Source organism: Diadema setosum, chromosome 11 (assembly GCF_964275005.1).
Source record: "Diadema setosum chromosome 11, eeDiaSeto1, whole genome shotgun sequence".
In the NCBI taxonomy this organism is placed as follows: domain Eukaryota; kingdom Metazoa; phylum Echinodermata; class Echinoidea; order Diadematoida; family Diadematidae; genus Diadema; species Diadema setosum.
Window position 1 is genome coordinate 28579297 of NC_092695.1, and position 23276 is coordinate 28602572.

At 38.5% G+C, this 23276-nt stretch overlaps 1 protein-coding gene across 1 annotated transcript; it reads right to left on the bottom strand.

The window, feature by feature from the left end:
* Nucleotides 1-500: 500 nt before the first annotated feature.
* Nucleotides 501-23162, bottom strand: LOC140234763 (uncharacterized). Its single transcript, XM_072314801.1, has 3 exons — nucleotides 21842-23162; nucleotides 2517-2670; nucleotides 501-1480 (listed from the first exon to the last, which is right to left on the bottom strand). Exons 1-3 carry the CDS (start codon nucleotides 23069-23071, stop codon nucleotides 1299-1301), a joined length of 1566 nt encoding a protein of 521 aa, XP_072170902.1. The 5' UTR covers nucleotides 23072-23162; the 3' UTR covers nucleotides 501-1298.
* Between the last annotated feature and the right edge of the window lie 114 nt (nucleotides 23163-23276).

Consider the following 23276-nt stretch of genomic DNA (forward strand, 5'->3'; position numbering starts at 1 on the left):
TAATAGGACTAAGGAGTCAACATTTGCTGTTGTGCGAGATATGACAGTCTCGAGAAAGAACATTCCCACTTTCCCAAAGAAAGGTATACTGACCATACAGAAACAAAAATGCCCAAGAAGCATGAAAAAGCACATTCTCGGTCAGATTTCATGACAAATTTTACACGTGTTGGATCATGCCCATTGAGGCATGCTTCTAATACAATGTATACAAATATTACATTCAGTATACAGTATACTCCCATTATAACAAAGTCCTGGAACCAGTGGTTTTCTCTCACGATAAACGAACTTTCGTTAATGACCGAGCAGCATAGTGCATAAAGACATTCAGATGGTAATTTTGAGACCTGAATTCGGATAATGTTGCAGTAAGAATTTAGTTTTAACCTTGTTTGTTGTAATGGAAGTACACTGTATCCTTTTTGAATAGCTGACCAAACAACAACAAAAAAAGCATACAGTTGGCAATATATGTTTGTCTTGTCGACCAACACATATATAAACAGAATACCAAACTTCCTCAAAGTTACGAAGCTCTGTGAATATTGCCACTCTTGGTGATCAAGAACAACATTTGTAACTCGTTACCACATAGCTATGATAAAGTCACAGCTATCATAACTGATAATAGTACAAAATCAAAGTGGAAAAATGATTAATTTGATTGTCCTTAATTGGAAACGAAAGCTGGAATCCTTAACGCAACCTGTCAGTATTTCAAAGTCTAAGAATTTACTTGAAAGTTTAAACTTTCCAGTTTTTACATTGTTTTTAATGAATTATCTACTGCATGCCTGAGCGATTCTAAACTTCAACTTCATTTTATCAAAACCAGTCAGATTTCTGACCATTTCTGTGGTTCTGCGGTTTCCAGAATTACATACAGACAAAAATCATTAATCACAGAGCATAGAGTCTAGAAAAAAACTTAATGTAAAGTTCAGAAAATAAATGCTCTGCCATTTGATCAGGCTTTCATGACAATGGGTCAGACACATGTAAGATTTAAAATGAACTGATATCTTGGTCCAATAGCCCATCCTCCATTGATGACTCTATCATTTAATTTCAAGACACCGTACATCACATAATTTGGGCTGTTTAAGCCCAAAGCTTACAGCTTACTCAGTGCCGAGTTGGGATTCCACCAATGTAGCTGCTTACACAGAATTGAGCAAAAATTAGTGACAGACACACAGACAGACCGTCACAGGTGACAGATTTCTGCACTTTGCCATCACTGACGCATCTCTCGTCAACTCGCAACTCTATTGGGGGTCCACTGGTAAACATGATCACTCCTGCTGCCAGCGATCATTCCAAGCTGGCCGCGGTGCCTCGTATCCTGGGTATTTGGCGCGACGTGACCTTGAGCGGTTTGTGCTGGACGAAGTGAAGCTGTCCCCGCTGAATTCTGTCCCCAGGCTGGACATGCTGGACGCTTTGGACATGCCCTGGCCACTGTCATATGCTTTAACTGTGAATGAATAATAAATAAATTCACACATAAATGGTGTTTCCTCAGGATGTAAGTGTGCAGCTGTGGGACAAAATTTTGCTGCAGGCATAGCTTAAATGATGTCAGTTCTGAGTTGAATTGGGCAAGGTACATGCTCATTTCTTGTCACTGATCGACAAATTGCCCTTCATCAACATTAATAAGCACAGATTATTCAGAGTTTTAGTTGTAGGTCTTGAAAGAAAATTACTCAGGTTGGATTCAAACAAACGATCTCTGATTACTACACAGAAGTCATATCCACTCGACTACCAAGCTTTCGCCCAACAGCCAGTGCTGGTTCAAATCATGGCTACTACTATTAAAACACTGAACATTCAACAATTGGTGCTTACATTTACATAAATTTATGTTGAAGGGCAATCTGTCAATCAGTCACAATAGAAACAACTCGACAAGAGAATTCATTCATTTGAAACCTTATTCCTGCAGCAAATGCAAAACTTCACGTGATGTAGATCTACCTTTCGTATCTTAATGTGTAAATTACTGTTGAAACCTTTGCTGCACCTCATTTGCATTTGCACACAATCGATGTGTATTCATTCATAATTTCCAAAGTAATACTGAGAGGAAACATATTCAAATTTTGAAATGTGACTGTTTCATTAAAAAAAAAAAAAATGATATGTTACATTGCATTATATCTTCTCCATGGTAAAAAAGCACCAACTTTTCTCTTGGAAAAGGGTAATGCTTCTCATCATGTCTAACATGGTTCTTGAACGTAAATTCTAGCACTCGTAATGAGTGTCTTATAATTCTTAATTCACAAAATATTATCTTTGCAGAATATATGGTGCAAGCTACCCGATGAATCAACAACAAGAAAATTAATACAATCAACAAAAATTGGATAATAAAAAACAAATATCCCTGTGAAAGTTTAGGTTTCTTTCAAAATTAATTTCATTTCATGTGTAATGTTTACATCCACTGCAGAAAAACTAATCTGAGGAATCATGCTAATCTTTCAGGTGTGATAGTACTGTACCTGTCCGTTTAGCACTGGCTGGTCTGACAGGAGGACCACCGGGTGTCTTGGAGACCTGGGCGGCATACTGCATCTGTTGGCGGTAGTCCCTTATGAGGGAGTCCTTCTTAACCTGTGGATTAGCCCTTGCTGCCTCGATGCGCCTCAGAATTTGCTGCATTGGAAATGTCAAAAATAAGGTTAACAAGACAGTGAAATCTCTAGTTTGCAAGGCAGGAACTGAAGGTACAGTATGTGTACTGTGATTCAAGACTACACTGTGTTGAATGAGCATTGAAGTACATGAAAAGACATAAGGTCTGATATGAAGGTGTTTGATATTTTTATAAACAAATAATGATAATGGCAAAAATAATACAAAAAAAAAAAAAAAAAACTTTGAGGATTTTCTAAAAGGTTTTTTTCGAAAAGACCCCGAGCGTGGGAATTAATGGAGTGCAAAGGGGGGCCCAGTTCGAAGAGTTTGGGAATCCCAGGAACAAACTGTACAGCTTTATCACTGATCTCTGAAGTACACACACAGCCAGAGAATCTCAACTAGAGTAAACCGTTACCAATGACCATGTGCTTCGATACACTATATTCGCTGAAACATGGCTTACAGGCACTATTGTATATGCTTGTGGTTTTCGAATACCCCCCTGGTGGGCAGCAAATTCATTTGGACTACCCATGTTTCCCCATGCTATCAGGGCTTTAAACCAATGAATACTTTGGGGTTTTTTTTAATATTCTCATACCATATGGCTGTCAGATCTTGTACTGCAGCTCATTGTATACTGTATTTTGTATACACATCCTTTCATACACATACAAATACTTCAAGTACATCAGGCACATCGTACAGTCTTGTTATTTTTTTTTTTAAATCACATCATATCTCACAAGACAGTTTAGCCAGGGCTATTTTCAAGTGTCAGTTCATTGCCAACAATTCTACAGTTCATTAAAATGAATCAGTTTAGCACCATATTGCTACTTACAGGTTCATCTCAGAATGTGTCTCCTTAATATCTATTTTAAAGAAATTCAAATCTTTACCAATAAATTATCTCCATGCTTTCAAACAGGGTACATTCCCAGATAAAATCTATGTCACTAACAGAATGACTTAATTCAGTTTAATACCTGGTAAGACTCTCCTTCACTTTATGACTACGGTGCTTTCGACAATACTCATCATTATGTGTCTGCTTTTTTTTTTTCTTTTTTCTTTTTTTTTTTTTTGGTGCAAGCCAGTTGGCAACATTATACAAATTACAAGTAACCTCCGAATTGTACTTCAAGCCTATAGGCTTTTCAGAGTAGATAGAGACCTGTGAATAACACATTTCCTGAAAGCCCAGACAACATCAAAGTTTCATCAGCATCAATTACACAGGATGAATGCACAATGAAAAAAGGCACTCCCGAGTAAGACTGAATAAGCATGATGGCGTCACTCAGGCAAGATGCCCTCTTTGTGGCTGGTATCGCAGGCAGACAAAACCAGGGCGTCCTTGGCATTCTGCCTTTGATGCTGCTACTCTGTAAACCTGATATTCTAACATGAGACTGGAGAGTGTGTCATGTACACTCATTTAGTCCTCCGGTAATTTAATGCAGATAAGCTATAATCATCAAGTTATTAAATTGGCAACTGCATTTCACTGCATGTTGGAAAAAGATTTGAATAAATTGAACTGGTTTCATTCAGTATATATCTGCACAAAAACAAACAAAACGAGATATGAAACTCGTCACACTGAAGACGAGTTAGGTGATACGCTTGGGGTCATCAGATGTCGGTCATCCGTGATCGACAAAAAAAAAAGAATGTAATATAGCACCTTGAAGTTATAATGAGATACTTAGTTGAACTTTTTTGGGCCTACATTATTCAGATCACATTTGTTTTTCTGTCACACAAACTACGTGGAAATTCTGTGCGTGTGCGACTAAGTCGATTTACGGACTTTTTGAGTACGAACAGTGCATAAACTTAGACCCCGTTTACGGTGCGGGGCTGGGCCGAGCCGCGGCCGAGCTGCGGCCAAGGCCAACCTCAATTGCGAGGCCGAGCCCCGCAATTTAGTCCGTTTACACTGCCGGGCTCGGCCGCGCTTTTGATTCAAACCTTTCAATATTTTGTCGTAGTGGCGCTCTACTTGTAAACAAACGCAATTTGGTATTGTCTGGTTTTCAGATCCTTTGCCAACTGAATTCCTTGGCGACGAAGTCGCCGTCCGGGTAAAGGCCTTTGCCGAAGGAGAAAATCTTTTGCAGGACAAAACCACCTTAAACTATACTATTTTTCGACGTTGAAGTGGTTAATATCCTGAATAGCGAAATAGTAAAGGCGAGGGTTTGGAAGCCAGACTAAAATTGGCCGCGCATTTAGCCCAGTTTGCGTTTACACTGAGAAAAAGGCCGGGCGCGACTGCAGCTCGGCCGCGGCCGAGACCACCTCCAGAGCGTGGCCTAATGCGAAGCCAATTTTGGCCCCGCATTTGGCCTTTTGCGCGTTTACACCGAAATGAAGGTGGGCTCGGCGCGGCCGAGCCGCGGCCGAGCCTCGCACTGTAAACGGTGTCCAAGTGATCCTCGGCACGTACAAATAAAACATGACAATTAAGTGTTTATAACCATCCTGGCTTTAACAGTGGCCTTTTAAAACATGACCTTTGACCATTATTTACATAACCAATATGATTCCCTCTAATCTTGCTATCACAATGATCAGTTCAGAGAGCTCTTACAGCTGTATACAAGCCTGTGAGATTTACCAGCAGTAAAACCAATGGAGCCTCCGATACAAAGCAAGGGATATAGAGCAAGTGAGTCTGTTTACATGAGAATGTGATTTATCCTGGACGAAAGTGATACCTCAATTAAAGAGAAAAGGGCAAAAGAAAAACGGGCCAAACGTACGGCTCTAGCGAAAGAGACATCACCTTTAACCATGTAACTATATAGGTCTCCTCCAACTAAGAGTACACTTTGAACGTAAGCTTATACGTGAATGATAATTTATGACGATCTCACGTGATCGACACACATTCAAAGGGGACAGTTAGAAGTGGAAGGAGTGCTTAATCGTGTCATTAATTCCTAATCAATGACACTATTACTATAGGCATATCATAATTTCTCATCTAAAATCAATGGCCTATAGGACTCATGCACCATTACTTGTATCGTGCATAAACTTTGTTTTTTAAGCTTTGAGTGATACGTGTCATAACATAATTCTGTAATTCCATCAGCAGTGATTGATATAATAAAGAAGAAAGATATATCACCGTATTGAACGCTTAGAACATAACGGGGGGGGGGGGGGGGGGGGTATTATAGCACAATACTCGGTTCTTTACTGCCCAGATGCCAACAACACCCATCACCCACGGCTACGCATAGAGAAACAGCCATGGCGAAAATAAAACTTTGCTTTCCCGTAGGCAGAATGACACAGAACCCCGTCAAACACACTTTTATTGGCAGGGATGGACATGAAAAAGTTCATTATTAATACTAAACAGCGTATGAATTCCATTCATGTGGCGCGAGATACCTCTATAGCAACGTAAAGCCTGTCTTCAACTCCGTTGGTCGAACAATGACAACCTGAAATTTCAAAGAGATGAGCGAGACGCTATACACACCTGGCCTAGAGTTAATTTATTCAGTTCTCATTCCTACTTCAAGTTGGGTTATGTTATTGTAATCATTCCCATCTGCAGTATAACAAAATAGTCCATGGGCCAGGGCAGATATTGGTACCACCTGAGGTGGCAAAACTTTTTTGGTGTCATTTTGTTTGTCGGGCATAGATATGCTTATCAAGCTATGATAGCATTTCCAAATGAGTAGCTTAGTCATAATAAATGAATTTTTAACCGATTCGGTCTCGTTGTTTTATCCCTATACTTCTGAATCGAGACTAACCGCTATACAAAGAAGAGCACTGTCTTCTGTATGTCCACAGGTGTTCTGTTTTACACGCGGTGCGTTTAGTCTTTATTCAAGGCAGCGAAGGGAATATAAATAGGTTATGATGTCCACAGCGCGTAGTCTTTATTCAAGACGGCGAAGGGAACATCCAACGCTTATGATACAGTGTATATCCCTTTATCTAAATACAACCAAAAATGAAAGCAATTCCTTGTAAATTTTACCGTATTTTTTCAATTATCTATCATTTTCCGGTGAAAACGCTACGGTGAAAACACAAATACCACGCCAATGTCGCTTTATTTCCATCCAACAATGAGAGATAATGCAAAAACAATGTACCGGTACACTACAATACATTATGATAGATAATATTGCAAATTAACAGAGTGATTTTTGTTTAAAACTTATGTAATTGTTAAGAGGATAGTATAACAACAGTATAGATAATCCCTTTTATTAAGAACTTTAGATATGATAACGGTACAATGGTCTAGGTAAAGACTGAGTGCACCGCGTGACAGCTATGGACATCATAACCCTTTGGATATTTCCTTCGCTGCCTTGAATACAGACCAAGAGCACCGCGTTTACAACAGAACACCTGTGGACATACAGAAGACGGTGCTCTTCTTTGTATAGCGGTTAGTTTCGATTCAGAAGTATAGGGATATAAAAACGAGACCAAATTGGTTAACAATTCATTTTATTATGACTAAGCTACTCATTTGGAAATGCTATCATAGCTTGATAAGCATATCTATGCCCGACAAACAAAATGACACCAAAAAGGTTTTGCCACCTCAAGTGGTACCAATAACCCATTTTTCGGGTCTTGGCCCATGGACTAAAACCAAAGTGAGGGAAAAGGGGAGAGAAAAACGAGAGGTGGCAAAAGGAAAACTGCATGCACAACTGCAATCCATATCATTGCGTGTGACAAGTGAAGCAAATGTATTAGTTGTTATAGCAGTGTTTTATGAGCATAAACAGGCAAATAGACAGACAATGTCAAGTATAAAAACCATCAATTTAATATCAGAGAAGATGGTAAACAAGATGCATTGAAACTGTAACTAAATCGCTGCTCTTCTACTCTGTCACGGAACGTCCAATTTTATATTCAACAAAAAAAAATGTTAGGGGAAAGAAACAAATTTAGATATAACATTCTTAAATTAAAAACAAGAAAAAGAAAATGTCCACATCAGGATTAAAAAAAAAAAAAACGCCGCACGAACATGCATTATATTCTAGATGGGAATACGGTCTTGATGCAAAGGTCCAATGATTGTCTCATTACTTTAAAAGCAATCTATGGTTCCCTTACCATCACCAGTACCACACCACAATGACGTCTCTAAAATCAATGGTAGCACATTTATCATTGCATCGTGCATTTACTCCCTTTTCCTACACTACCAGTGGAACGTGTCATATTATATTGTGTATTTCGATCAGTAGTGATTGACTTTAAAGAAGAAAGATAATGCAAAAAATTGAACGCTTACCACATTGCTTATAGGGCTATTCCAGTTTGGTACTGATCTGTTCTATTCTCCCAGATGCCAGCAACATAGATCACCTATGGCTAACTAGTGAAACAGCCATGACGAAAATAAACGACAGAGAACCCCGTCATAATCACTACACTTGGAAAGGTGTTGCCCGAAATTCCTCATTATGAAGCAATATCAAGTCACTTCCTTCCCTGCTTGTCTTTAACTCCGTTATTTGGTCAAACAATAACAGCCTGGAATTCCAAAGAGATAAGCGAGACGCCATGCACCTGGACTAGAGTTAATTAATTCAGTTCCCATTCCTGTTAGTTATTAGAAGTGGAAGCCCTCGTGCCAAGATAATAATTGTCTCAGCAATTCCAAAGCAATGATACCCTTACATTTAGGTATACCATAATTTCCCTCTGAAATCAATGGTATTATTCATGTACAATTGCTTGCCTTGTCCACAAACTTTGCTTTACAAACTTTCAGTGAAAGGTGTCATAACATAATTCTGTAACTCCATTAGCAGTGATTGACTACATAAATAAAGATAATGAATATCAATTGAACGCTTAGCGCGTATAACTAAGGGGGATTTTAGTCTGATGTTGTGGTATTCACTGCTCAGATACCAACAACACTCATCACCTACTGCTACGTATAGAGAAACAGCCATGACAAAAATAAGGTTTTCCTTTTCTTTGGCAGATAGACACACAACCCCTTTAAACACAATATAACTGACATGGAGGGACATGAAAAAGTTCATTACTACTGCTAAACAGTGATGCCTTCTAATCACGTGGCAGAAGATACCTCTATAGCAACATAAAACCTATCTACAATTCCGCTATTGGGTCAAACAATAACAATCTGGAATTTCAAAGAGATGAGCTAGACGTCATACACCTGGCCTAGAGTTAATTTATTCAGTTGCCATTCCTGCTCCAGTTGAGTTATGTAAATTATTTTCCGACCTGTCTTGTGCAGTGTAACAGGAACAAACGTAGAGAAAAGGAAAGAGAAAACGAAAGGTGGCAAGCGGGGCACTGTATACCAAGGGCAATTACGTATGATAAATGAAGCAAATCCAACCTCCAGCCTCCTACAAAAAAAAGGAACTTGAGTGACTGTGTGTCGTGGGGTAATGACATCGGAATGAAGCTGAACTGCCAAAAGAAACACAAAGAAAGAGAGAGAAAAAAATAATAGCGTCCTGCGGGTCTCGAATATCTCGTCCTAAGGTAGTGCATAATGACCATGCAGCGCGCTAAGCGACTATAAAGTCACACGGCTGTCCCGAAGATTGGAGGTGAAATTTATATCTTTATACCATTTACAACATGAACAAGTTCATTACTACTACTAAACAGTGATGCCTTCCACTCATGTGGCACAAGATACCTCTATAGCAACATAAAACCTGTCTACAACTTCGTTATTGGCTCAAACATTAACAACCTGGAATTTCAAAGAGATGAGCGAGACGCCATACACCTGGACTAGAGTTAATGAATTCAGCTCCCATTCCTGCAAGTTATTTAAACGTACATGTTCCTACCTATCCTGTTACAGTATAATAATAACCAATGAAGAGAAAAGGACGAGAGCAAACGAAATGTGGCAAGCGGGACACTGTAACAAGGGGCAATTTACAACATTAAGTGTGACAAAATTAATGAAGCAAACCCAAACTCCAAACTCCAATAGAAAACAAAGGAAATAGAGCAGCCGTGTTCACGGGTTACGTACACTTGATGAAATAATACGAAAAATGACATCGGAGTAAAGCTGAACTGCCGGGAAAAAAAGAAAAAAAGAAAGAACGGAAAAAAAGTCCTGCGGGAGTCGAACTTCTCACCTTCCGGGAAGGCGTTATGAACACCCAGCGCGCTAAGCGATTATGCCACACGGCTGCCCTGAAGATTGAGTGCGAAACTCAAATCTAAATACTATCGTGAATGTGTTGACTTGTGATGGCGCTATTCAACTTCTCACAAGTGGCAGCGTGGATTCGATCAATATACAGTTGCAAAGAAAAATTGGGAATCGTTCTGTACAGATTGCATTCTCATTTTCAGTTTTAAACTACAAAATTATCAACCTGATGAGGAGATTTTAAAACATAAAATGCATGATTACTAAAGTTTATTGTCTCAGCTACAACATACGTATGTTTCAGAGGAAATGGAGCAAAATCAGATGAGGTAAAGGTGCTTAAACGTTGTCAAGTCAATGCATGGTTTAAAAAAAAATCACCTCCCATAGACATAACACGTAAACTTGTCTGATTTTGAGTCTTCACCTTTAATCACAATTTCTAGTATGATGACGTCATCATATTTCAAAACCATCACATGGACTTGAGAGGCAAATGTTCAAAGTACAACATATCTGAATTTGGGATAATATTGAGCTTAAACAATAGAGATACGAGCAAATGAATGTCAGAAACAGTACCTCAAAAAAATCAATTCCACTTTTTTTATTTAACATGACGATATGATGACGTCATCGCGTTTTCCTGGCAATATTGATACTTGGAATGTTATTTACAATTCATATACTTTTGTAATATGGAATAGAAATATAGGGTCAACGGACGATTCAAAGAGCTATGGCGAAATAAACAAAGACATGTTTTTTCACTATATTTGCAGAAAGACGCGCACGCGGACTTTCAACTTTGACGCCAGTGCATTCCTTTGTTATAGGTCGAAATCGATCGGAAATCAATGGATATTGTGACTCAAAGTATCAGGAATCCAAATCAGTAAAGAAAATTGCATTTTCATGTTGCTTACGGGCTCTGCGCGCGAAATTGCGCGGACGGACGCGCACGCGAGAAAATGTTTGAAACGCTTAAAATTGTCTGAAACTTCGAGATTTTCCATTGGGAAGTCGTTTTGAGCCTTTTAAAATTTTGACGCGCTCTTACGCGCGCGTAATGATGACCTGTGTAAATAGCGTTAAAAAGTAAGATAGAGCGTGACCCGAACTTCATGTCCACCGAAAATGATACAGAAATGACATCTAGTTATGAAGTTATGATCGATCATGTGACAAGGTCCGAAAATCACAAAATGGCGCCTAGATGACGTCATAGATATGTTACTGTCATGAAAACCTTATTGTGGCTAGATTTTGTCATGAGACATGTTGACTGAAAATGTCATGTTATTTCGTAATGTCATTCTTGAGATATTGACGACACAAAATTGTCCAGAAAGAAAGAAGAATAAAAAAAAATAAAGAGAGATTTTGACAATCACAATAGGTGATACGCTGATAGCGTATCACCTAAAAAATTAATAAGTGAATAAAAAAAACTAGTACACAAATTGCAAAATTGAGAGAGTAACAGGAACTTTCATATTCTGAAATGTGCTGTCAATGCAACTATCAGACTTTACAAGGATAGGAATGAGCTGGAGGCTTTAGAAAATTCTGCATATATATCTGAAACAATTATTCCTGAACAACAAATAAGTGGTAGCTTGAATGAAAGAGATTTTTTTCCTTTCTCCTTCATTTAAATATCAACATTCAGAATAGTGAAAAACTATAATTATTAGATGAAAAGAGATAATACCAAATCACAGAAGTATGGTTTCTAGGGCTTGGTAGCTAAAGGTACAGTCTTCAGCAATACCATGGTAACAAGTACAACAAAATTAGTAGTACATGTGCATGACCCTGATTTCACCTACAACAACCTAGAGAGCTGGATTGTCCATAAAATCTGCAGCAAGCCTACAGGGCATTGATGCAATAAACGGATATTAGCTGGCGATATCACACAATCAATATGTTGACTCTTTAGATTAACTCTTGGGATAAAAGGGCAACTGATATAGCTTCAATAGCCTGCAAAGTAATTACTGGGTGCATTTACAAGCCTGAAAGTTATCAATTCCAATCCATTCATCCTGCACACACAATTCTGATTTCAAACAAATTTACGACGTAGAAGTAAAATAATGTACACTGTAGTGCTAATCTTCCTATGAGGCAGTGGTTGAGTGAAAGTGTCTTTTGGTTGTGAAAGACAGTATAAATCATTGTTCTAGTGTTACAATAGTTACAGTTGTGCGTTTATGTGTGAGTGTGTAAGTGTGATTCTCATTAAAGGAAACGACAACCCAAAGAGAAATGTGGATTGAGTGAAAGTCAGCAACATTAGTAGAACTGTGAAAGTTTTAGGAAAATCGGACAATTGATGCAAAAGTTATGAATTTTTGAAGTTTTGGTGTTGGAACCGCTGGATGACGAGACTACTAGAGGTTATGATGTCATGTGCGGACAACAATATAAAGAAAATAAGAAGGGAATTCCAAAAATTCATTTTTCATGAAGATTACACATTCCATCAACTTGATACTGACATACAGTTCATGTATGTTAAAGGGAATGTACAGTACTGGTTGAAGTGGGGATTCATGTTTTGAGCATTCCTAAGTGAGATAATGAAAAGCCTCTTATGAAATATGAAAGAGCATGTAAGTTTAAGAAGGATTCAACGTTTATTTGATGAAAATTGGTTTTCAAATGGCTGAGATATCCAAAAAAGTGCTAATAATAAAAGGCGACATGCCACAACTTAATTAGGATCTCTTTGTGTCACCTTTTTTTTTGGATATCTCAGCCATTTCAAAACCGATTTTCATCGAATAAACTTTTGATACCCCTTAGAACTGCATGCTCTTTGACATCTCATAGAGTGGTTTCTGAATATCTCGCAAAACGTTAAAAGCTAAATCCTCTCCTCGACCAGAACTGTACACACCCTTTAAGGGTAGCAATTATTCCCCCTGCTTTCTGAAAGTGGTTTAAATACTCACATGCTCTTTCATTATGCTATAAGAGTGAATTTTTGTGGAATTCCCTTTATATTTTCTTTATATTGCTGTCCACACATGCCATCATAACCTCTAGTAGTCTTCTCATCTAGTGGTTCCAACACCAAAAATTCATAACTTTTGCATTGATTGTCCGATTTTCCTCAAACTTTTACTGATGTGTTCAATGTTGCTGCTTTCACTTGATCCACATTTCTCTTTGGGTTTTGGTTTCCTTTAAAACCAGGGGCCTGTTTCATACAGATCACGTCATGAATTGGTAATCATAAATTGTACCACTAAGTCACAATGACTGCACTTGCTTTGGCCGACAGATTTTCAGCACTAAAGCTGTTGCTATAGCGACAGCAAGCATTGCAATTTACAATAGTCACAGTTCAGTGGGTCCAAATTTATGTAACAATGTGCAGGAACAGTGAAGTTGACAATATGCAACGACAACCTTGTCCTACTTTTTTGGTTGCGTCAACTTCATAATTCATGACTCAGGATGTATTACATTCATACTGCATCATGAATCAAACATGTACCTGTAATGCAATTGATATCTGATTCATAACATCTATTCTACACACAATGAATAATGACTGAATTTTGTACACTCCATAGCAATATACTAATAGTCTTGGAATTTTCCATCAAAGTTTATCCCAACCAGCTACAATGGTAACATACTTTTTGTCTGGGACTTTGCTTTGCTTTGCAGAACTTACCAAAAGAGAGGCACTGTCAAGGTGCCAATCACCATTTGACTTTGAGTACCTGGGCCTACTGCACTGCACTGCATGTTCAAGATAATTCAATAATCCCTGTACAGAATTTCCAATATCACAGGTGCAAATAATATTCTACAATCAGAACGTTACTGATTTTGGAGTGTGATTTTTGCACAATGAGACATGGACTTACACATTACGCTGACATAAATTTGCACATCACACAAAAAGCTGCGAGTGTGTGTACCTAAAGCACTCCACACAATGTACACGTTGTACGTCGCGTCGCCTCCTTCCTCGCTAAACAATGACAGTTTCACTGATCCCATATAAGAGTCCAACACTCCATGATTGGTTGCCAGGTAACAGTGCTGCATAGACAGACAATCTCGGAGCATGTCTGACTCCAATGATTTACCCAACAGACCAACTGGATAGATCTCCTGTGCATACAAGCAATGTAAGAATGTTATTAGGTGATCCGAGTATCCTCTCGGATCACCTTCTGTATCTGTACTGATTCTTTGTTTTTCTTCTTCTTCTTTCTCCGCAAAAATTGTGTATCGCTAATCTCTTGAAAGTCCTCTTCCTATCAATGTCAAAATTATACCATACATGTATCATGTCCCAAAGACGATCCTCCTAATAAAATCATAGTGATTAGTCGACCGTGACGTCACTATGACGTCATTATATGAAAACACATTCTCAATCATATCTCTTTAATGGAATGAAAATTTTCAATGAAATTTACGTCACATATATTTCAAGTCAAGCGCATTCTACTCATATAATCAAAATTCATATTTTCTCTTAAAACGTGCGCGTACGCGCGCGTTGAAATATTTGTATGCTCAAATCGAGCTCAAATTTTTTTTGCACACGTTTCAGAAGATTTAGAGCATTTTTTGAAAAATCGAAAAAATTGGACGGACGCGTACGCGCGTGCACATATACGCACGCACAGCTCATACGACATAGAAATTTCCCGTTTTTTCACACTTATCGGATGCCTAAAATGTCAAGGAATATTTCTACCAAGTTTCAAGTCAATTCGACTCAATATGACGTCACACGGGCCCGTCAAAGTTGAAATTCCGCGCGCGCGTCAATGGCGATATACAGTGCAACAATGCAAAAAAACCGCCAATTTTGAATCCAATTTTACTCGTCAGGATGGACGGTGACCCCCCGTTTTCTTTACATATTCTGAAAGCTGATGAGTTGTACATGTCATTTCATGGGTTGGCGATGCTGGAAAAATGATTGAAAGATATCAAATTTCTTAATAAAGTAAAAAAAGTAAATTTTCAAAATGACGTCATCAAATTTTAAGTTCACTCAAGCGTATCTCACTTATTCTTTGATGATTTTCGTCCAAATTTCAATATGTTGTAGCTTATTAAATGGTATATATTATAACAACAATTTGATTGGATGACGGCATCACCTCGTAAAAAGGGATTAAAAGTAACATTGTTAAATTTGACCAGTTTACGTGTTATCTCTATGGGAGTGCAGTTTTTCTGGAAATGAAAACTGACATGACTATCTTTATCGAGCACTAGCTCACTTATGCTTCGGTGAATTTCTCCCATATTTTAGTATGTTGTAGCTGAGACTTTGGGCTATTGTCAGTGTGCCCTTCGTTTTTTCATACGGAGTCGGCATCATGCCCAAAAACTTGGTTGAAATTAAAGCTTATCTTCCATGTATTTTCATATTCCTTTCTTTCTGCAACTTTCTTTGCAATAACTCAAGAAAAACAAGCTCTATCAGCCCAATATTTTGCACATGTTTAGTTTATGTCACGTACATTATTTCATAAAATAACAACTACTTGATCGGGCACCTTCTTGGGTATGTAAATTAGGGTCAAAGGTCAAAAATGTTTCATCCTGTATCTTGGTAAATACATGTCCTATCTTTCCCATATTTTGCATACGTAAAGACCATGTTACAAGAATCATTTCACAAAATAATCACTTTTTGCTCAGACGCCATCTTGTCTGTGCAAAGTAGGGTCAAAGGTCATATGTACTTCTTTCTTTATCTTCATTATGACGTGTTATCTCTATGGGATGGAATTTTTCTAGATGTGAAAATTGACATGATTGTCTTTATCGACGACTAGCTCAATTACCATTCGGTGAATTTCTTCCAGATTTTAGTATGTTGTAGCCAATGTAATACTCTTTAAGTTTTCTTCAATCAAAGTTTTAATCGGATGATGTCTTCACCTCGTGAAAATAGATATAATGTAACCTTGTCAAATTTAACCAGTTTACGTGTTATCTCTATGGGAGGGAATTTTTCTGGAAATGAAAATTGACATGACGGTCTTTATCGAACACTAGCTCACTTACTCTTCTGTGAATTTCTCCCAGATTTTAATATGTTGTAGCTGAGACTTTGCGCTATCGTTTCTTTGCCCACTCTTTTTCATGCGACATCGAAATCACGTCGAAAAAATTCGCAAAAATTAAAGCTTAGCTTCGATGTGAAAATTGACATGATTGTCTTTATCGAGCACTAGCTCAATTACCCTTCGGTAAATTTCTCCCAGATTTTAATATGATGTAGCTGAGACTTTGCTCTATCGTTATGTTTCCCTTGTTTTTTCATACGACATCTAAAACACGTCGAAAAACTTCACTAAAATTAAAGCTTAGCTTCGATGTATTTTTTCTTTCTTTCTACAACTTTCTTTGCAATAACTCAAGAAAGACATTCCCTATTACCCCCATATTTTTCACATGTTTAGTTCATGTCACGTACATTATTTTATAAGATAACAACTACTTGATCGAACACCATCTTGGGTAGGTAAATAAGGGTCAAAGGTCATAAATGTTTCATCCTGTATCTTGGTGAATACATGTCCAATATTTTCCATATTTTGCATACGCAAAGACCATGTTACAAGGATCATTTCATAAAATATTCACTTTTTGCTCAGATGCCATCTTGGCTGTGCAAAGTGGGGTCAAAGGTCAAATATACTTCATTCTGTATCTTCGTATTGGTGTATACCGAATTTGGTATCAAAGATGGCAGACCTGACTCTCTTTTCTAAATGAGAATTCAAACATCACACGGCCAATGTCTCTAAACACAGATGAAACTTGTATGGTCATGCCTATTGCGATCAGGACTCGAATCATCGATTAAAAAAAAAAAATCGGATCACCTAATTTGTCAGTATTGACAAATTCCAAGTCTAGTTGTTACTGAAAGTTGGTCAGGCATCGAAGCGTGACATTTCCCAGGGAAGAAAATTGCCAGAGTCATGGGACATATTCCAACTTTTTTATGGTGATATTTTCAAACAAAAGTCTGTATTATGAAAGGATGGTTTCATTGTTTTAAATTAATAGGTCTAAGCATGAGGAAAATACAATCACACACATCAGTAAATTTCCAAACTGTGTATGCTATAATGCACACTATGTGGGCCTCCCTATGATATCTAGACACTGGTGTTTCAGACAGCAGCAACACTAACACACACACACACACACACACACAGACACACACACACACACAAAGTACTACCATTGTGTGTGAATGGTGAATTTTAATCGCTGATCACATGACAGCTCAGACGGAACCAAAGAGTATAGAAGTGCACGCCTGCGCTTCTATACTCTTTGGACAAAACAATCAGATTTGATCTTCAACAGCTCCAGGGAATGATACGTTCTCAGCGTATATTGTATGCACACATTTCTCCACTGACATTTGGTGTTCATTTTATTTCTTCCCTACAATCCAACATTCTGTCTGCATGTCTGCTGCAGTCATAGCTCAGTGTAAATTATACAAGACAGGATGGAAAAAACAAACAGCAAACAAACCAAAAACCTCAGAGATATCTCTACAAGAATTTTATCCAGCCAAACAACTTTTTTTTTTTTTTTTTTTACTGCATTCTTAGCAATAACAAAAAGAAAGGAAAAGGGGGGGGAGGGTGAGGAAAAAAATGTGATACACTTCAATTCATCACCACAGAATTTAGGATTAGGATTAAAATGTTTCATGTATAATGCTACGCGGGGGGGGGGGGGGGGGGGGGAGAGACCATGCTGACACAATTCATTAAATTTGAAATACTTGGTTATAGTGTGTATAACAGGGTCTGCTTTCACCATTTGGCTATTTTCACTGATTGGCACACACGTTGGAGTGCTTTTATCCCTGATTGGCAAAGATGTCTTGAAACTACATTAGAGGAGTTGTACCGTATACGCCAAATATTTCATGAGGTTTTTATTTTTGCAATTTTCGCAGGTAAGGGGCTAATTTGCGAGAATAAACAGGCGCAGCGATACGGTGCAATTAACTCGCCAAAAGCATAGACCTTGAAGCCTCATTTGCATCTGTTCGTAAAACCGCTGGGGAAGTGTTGCAGGACAATCACAATATCTCACCTCAGAAGCCATCAAATTATTAAAACTATACAGCAAATTTAAAAAGAAACTATTCTCTAACTCACAATGTTAGTTATTTTTGGTTTTATTGAGGATAAACCTGTGAAAATAACATCAAAACTTAGCTTCCAAAACAGAAAATTTGGTCTCAAAACAAGTGTTATTTTCTCACATTTTCCTTCATTGCCCAAAGATGAAACTTCGGTATATGACTCATGGTAGTATATCCATAATGAGTTCCAAATATCTCTTTTGTATCATATGGCACACGGATATGTCAGGAAAAAATCGAGATCATTGTCACTTGTGACCCATGTAAAATCCATACCGTAAGCAATACACAGTCCAATGTATCGGTTTTCGTGCTGCATGAAACAGTTAAAGCACATGGCAGGGTTTGTCTCTCGCCCACTCACCAACCTGTGGACTGAAACTGAACCCTGTGGCCGTGCGCCGAACCTGACACCACTGATTGGCTAAGCATGCACTGACCAGTAGAGAACGCATGCGCAGGAGGATGATGTACAACGTAGTTGTGCAGGTCCAGTATTTTCTCTTAAATTCGGTTGTCTTTTTGCTCTTATTTTCACCCAACTACTAATTGCGCAAACACAAAACTTCGCAGGTAGTGAGTCTGGTGTATACAGGCTAGCAATATGTTAATCACATGCATATATGCAGGTGCAGACTTGTCTGAAAAAAATCGTAACCCTTTCCAATGGTGGACTCAAACAGAAAAATACACATATCTCAAAAGATACATCAGCATTTTCGCCCAAAAATCATATATGAAGGATGATATATCCATATTAGACATACAGCACTGTAGTGTGAAGTTTCAAGGGATTTGGTGGTAAAATAAGGGAGATACGAGGAGGTGAACTTTCGTGATTTTTTGTCCTTCGCTCCGCACAGTGCTTCAATGACCGTTACAAATTCAAAAGCTTTGGCCTCTTATCAGTGAGTTAATTGCACCGTATCGCCGGGCCTGTAAAGAAACGCAGAAATATTGACTCTGATCACGCCATGAATGTGACGTACATGTATACATTTCTCTGTTCGGTACAAGACTCCACAATCGCAAATTCAACCACTCGCAAAATCGTAGGGGAGTTCCAATTCACGAAAATTTAGACTCGCTAAATATATGGCGTATACAGTTAATATTGTCAATGAACAGAGATTACCTAATCCTCCTAATTCCTACTGTGTCACCATTGTAAGCATGATACTCACACCAGAGTAGGCTTACTTACTTTACAACTATACGTTTGTAGGTCAAGTTGGGATGGATTACTAAATGCAAATCTATGGAAAAGTTTAAAGGGGTAGTACAGTTTTGGTTGAGATGGGGCTTCAGTTTTCCACCATTTTTTTTTTATGATGATTTTTTTTTTTTAGATTTGTAATGAGAAACCTCTTATGAAATATGAACGAGCATACAATTCTAAGAGGAATTCAAATTTCATTTGATCAAAATTGGTTTTGAAATGGCTGAGATGTCCAAAACAAAGCGATCGTAATGAAAGGTTGGACCCACCTTTTATTAGGATCACTTTGTTTCACTTTGTTTTTGGATATCTCAGCCATTTCAAAACTGATTTTCATCAGAAAACTTTGAATTCCTCTGAGAATTCCAAGGTTATTTTTCTTGCATTTTTCACAAAATTCCTTTGCAGAAGATTCTCACTGTGAGGAACTATGCCACTACACAATAATGATAAATTAAGGCATGCACTGTAGATCTGTAGTTACTTAATGAAATAAAGGTCTGCACTTCAAAACCAATAAACATACAAACTAGACTCGCTGTCACAAAATGGAACTCCTGCAGCAACTTTCCAATACATGATGTGTAGGCATAGATATCAGGATCAATACAATGGCGCAAACTGTACTTGTACACTTGTATCAATCAATCATCTGGCAATAGAGAGATGACAATAACTGACGGAGAATTTTTCAGAGGCCAGAAATGATGCATAATTCATTTAATTATCTTTTTTTTTGGGGGGGGGGGTTGCAATAAGACTAGTTGTATCAAATGAAAGCCTTTCTTTATCATTATCTGGTATTATCATTATCAAATGAGCTGTTTTGCAACATGGATAGGCGTGGGCCTGAAACCTCAAGCATTTTAAATCAGCATTTGAGTATACTGTTGTCCTCATGGAGGCAAAAGAAATCTTGAGAGGAAATATACACTGTACATCATGTATAGACTAACATGTGTATGGTTATTGCTGTATCATAGTCTCAGATGACAACCGTGGAATGTGAAATCTCAGTAAATGAAAGCATCCAGTTTTTATAATGTCTACACAAATGATGGAGGGCAAGTGTAAAATGCCTTTCAAATTCCATGCCACCCCTTCCCCAATCTCACAGCAGCTTTACGATAAAAACGTGTCTATACTTCTATCAGTATAGTACAACATCGTACACCATCAACACAAGATCAGGCATAAAATCCAGGGACATAATGTACAACTGTACATTGTTGAGCATTTGTACACATCAAATACTGTATATGTTGATATAGATCTACATGTGTACATGTGACTCTATGGGGAATTGCATTGCTCTGCAAATAAGGGATAGAAAGCCAGCTTGAATTAGAGTTCAGCAAACTATACAGTCAAGGCCAAGTAAAAAAATCATTAGTTTCTTGTCATCGTTTTTTGCCGCCCCATCAAAAAAACAAAGACTACCCGAATAGCGTTGTGTTGTGGATCGACCATTTTTACATAATGTAAATCCGATAACTGTATCCTGGAAAGGCAAACAAAATTAATAATAATAATAATAATGTTTTACAAAAAACGTGCCCTCATCCTCTTAATTTCAAAAAAGTTATGATGACAAACTAATTTTTTCTTTTCTTTTTTTTTTTTCACTTGGCATTAGAGAGGTCTGTCTGCTTTTTCCTTTCTAAATTCTGGCAATTATGAGCACATTGAATTACATCCCCTCATTTGATACTAAACTAAAAAGGATCCCTAAAGAGAGAAATGTTTTTTTGTGGGATGCCAAGGCAGTCATGGACCAATTATACTTCAGAAAGTTGTCCTGCAGTTTCTTTCTACCACAACAGCCATATGAAGTCATACAGTTGACCTACAATGCGTGTATGCTAGTGGATTAAGAGGCCCATTCTCATTGGGAAATCACATAATAGCCACAGTCACACTATGCGAAACTATGTACAGCTGTATGATGCGTAGTTTGTTTCTCAATAACTCCCAGAAGTTTGAGCACGCGGTTACACTACAGACAAAACTATGCGTAGTTCCAGTGCTAGGAAAAAATGCAAACACACAACAGCATTACCAAAGAATGCACAATGTGCGTAAACACCATGAATGGATCATCTATTATGGCATCGCACACTTTGAAGAAGTTTCAGCCACGCATGGTAACACTGCACCAAACTACATTTGTATTTAAGTGCCATTTCGTGAGAAGTGAGAAACTTCCCAAGTGCATGCACGAAGTTCACAGGAATTTTTGCTGGTAACTTCGAGAAGTTTGCGATCATACTGCCCAAACTAAGCAAAGCAAAATGCCGGGTAGTGAAACTACCTGTAATTTCACGTACGTGACGTACACACTGTGTAGTGTGTTTAAAACTAAAAACATTTGCAAAATGGAACTGACAGCCTTTTTCGCCACATGAAACTTTCACAAATTGTCACTGGCATTTAACGCATTGTGTACACAATGTAGATCAAATCTTTTGTGTGCATTTAATTTTCTTTCTCAAATTATGGCTCCTCACAGAATTCGCGAAAGTTTCACGCCAGCAAATATTTCTGCATTTGTGGTTTGACTTAATTAGGCCTACAATAAATTTATGTAGACACCTAGAAACTATTTCATATTTACCATGTTTTCTATCTCTATTCTCCTCTGATCTCTCTGTCTCTGGACTGCTGAATGACTCATTGGTGTCTTGGGAACTCTGCTGGCCCGTGAATGACTTGCACTCCCCGTACGAGCCTTGGTCGTTGACTGGCCTGGACTCCCCACAATCTTCTGCAGCAGCCGCTGGTTCTCTCTGTCGATGCGTTTGACCTCGTCGTTACTGAACGACATGTTCATGCGCTGGTGAGGCATTGGGGCAGACTGAGGTCTGTTTTTTCGTTTTCCAGACAGCGGTCTCTTCAGATTTTTGTGCAGCATGGAGAGTTCTGATGTGTTTGGCGTCTCGTCCATTTCTAAAACTGCTCGCAGCAACATACTCAACTCGTTAGCCTCCGATTCTCGAAGGCGTGGGTCATCTTGGTACTTGGAATAACCTGGAGTTTTGACGTTAGGAGGAGGTCGTTCCTTAAATTTGGCAGATTTCGGTCTTGACCTTTGATGTGATTTCTCCCTTCGATTATCTGCTGCTCTGTCCTCAAACCTAACACTTCTCATTTTTTCTGTCTCCCTTTCCATTTCCTGCTCATCATATTCGAGCTTGGGGATGGGTGAACTTCTTGGGCTCTGCAGCGGTGAAACATCAGTGACACTGTCGTGGTCTCTTGTGCTCGATTCTGACTCCGAAGTAAAACTTGGACTGTCACTGTGCTCACTGGCACTTGTATACGAACTAGAGCTAGAGCTACTTGACCTTGACCTTTGCTGCCTCTTGCTATTTTTTGCTGTTTTCGGCCGAGAGTTAGACTTCCTCATTGCACTTGTCTTTGACTTTGATTTTGATGAAGAGTACGATTTGTGGAAGTTGTGGTGTGCACTGCCAGAATTCGATTTATCTGGTCGCTCCTTTAATGACTCGATGTCATCTTTAAAACGAAAGGTATCATCATCTTTGTGTCCTCCGTTATCACTCTCCTCGAATTCCTCAGAGTAATAGTCCGCTTCATTACCGTCGTCTTTAGCTGGAGCAGCCGTTGGAATCCGCACGCTAACACTACTGCGACTGCTCGCAACACTTCGCACCGACTCCCTATCATAATCGCCGTCGTTGCCCCGTGCACTGTCGCTTCGCTTACCGCTTGTGGGACGAGCACTCTTGCGATCCGGGGATATTATTCTTGCCCCAGTGTCTGAACCATTCTCATCGTCGAAAAAGTCAAAGTCTATCGGCTCTGGTGTACCCTCGTAATCCATCTTGCCAACTTGTTTCCCTCAAAGAGCTTGTATTTCTAGAAAAATTACGTTCATAACACACAATATCGATGAGCTTGACACTTGCTAGTGACTGGCTTCATCTTGAATGTGTTGTAGCAACTGTGACGTCACAAGATAAAAATCTGTCCGATCGACAAGTTATTGAACACGAGATGGCGCTATTAAACTTACCTGAGAGATTTCC

Excerpts from the sequence above, each read along its gene's own strand:
- LOC140234763 (XM_072314801.1), bottom strand. The coding sequence starts at position 23,071 with ATGGATTACGAGGGTACACCAGAGCCGATAGACTTTGACTTTTTCGAC. Across the intron at positions 2,671-21,841 it reads GAATAGAGATAGAAAACATG|CAAATTCTGAGGCGCATCGA; the intron begins GTAAATATGAAA and ends TTTCCAATGCAG. Across the intron at positions 1,481-2,516 it reads AGCCAGTGCTAAACGGACAG|TTAAAGCATATGACAGTGGC; the intron begins GTACAGTACTAT and ends ATTCATTCACAG.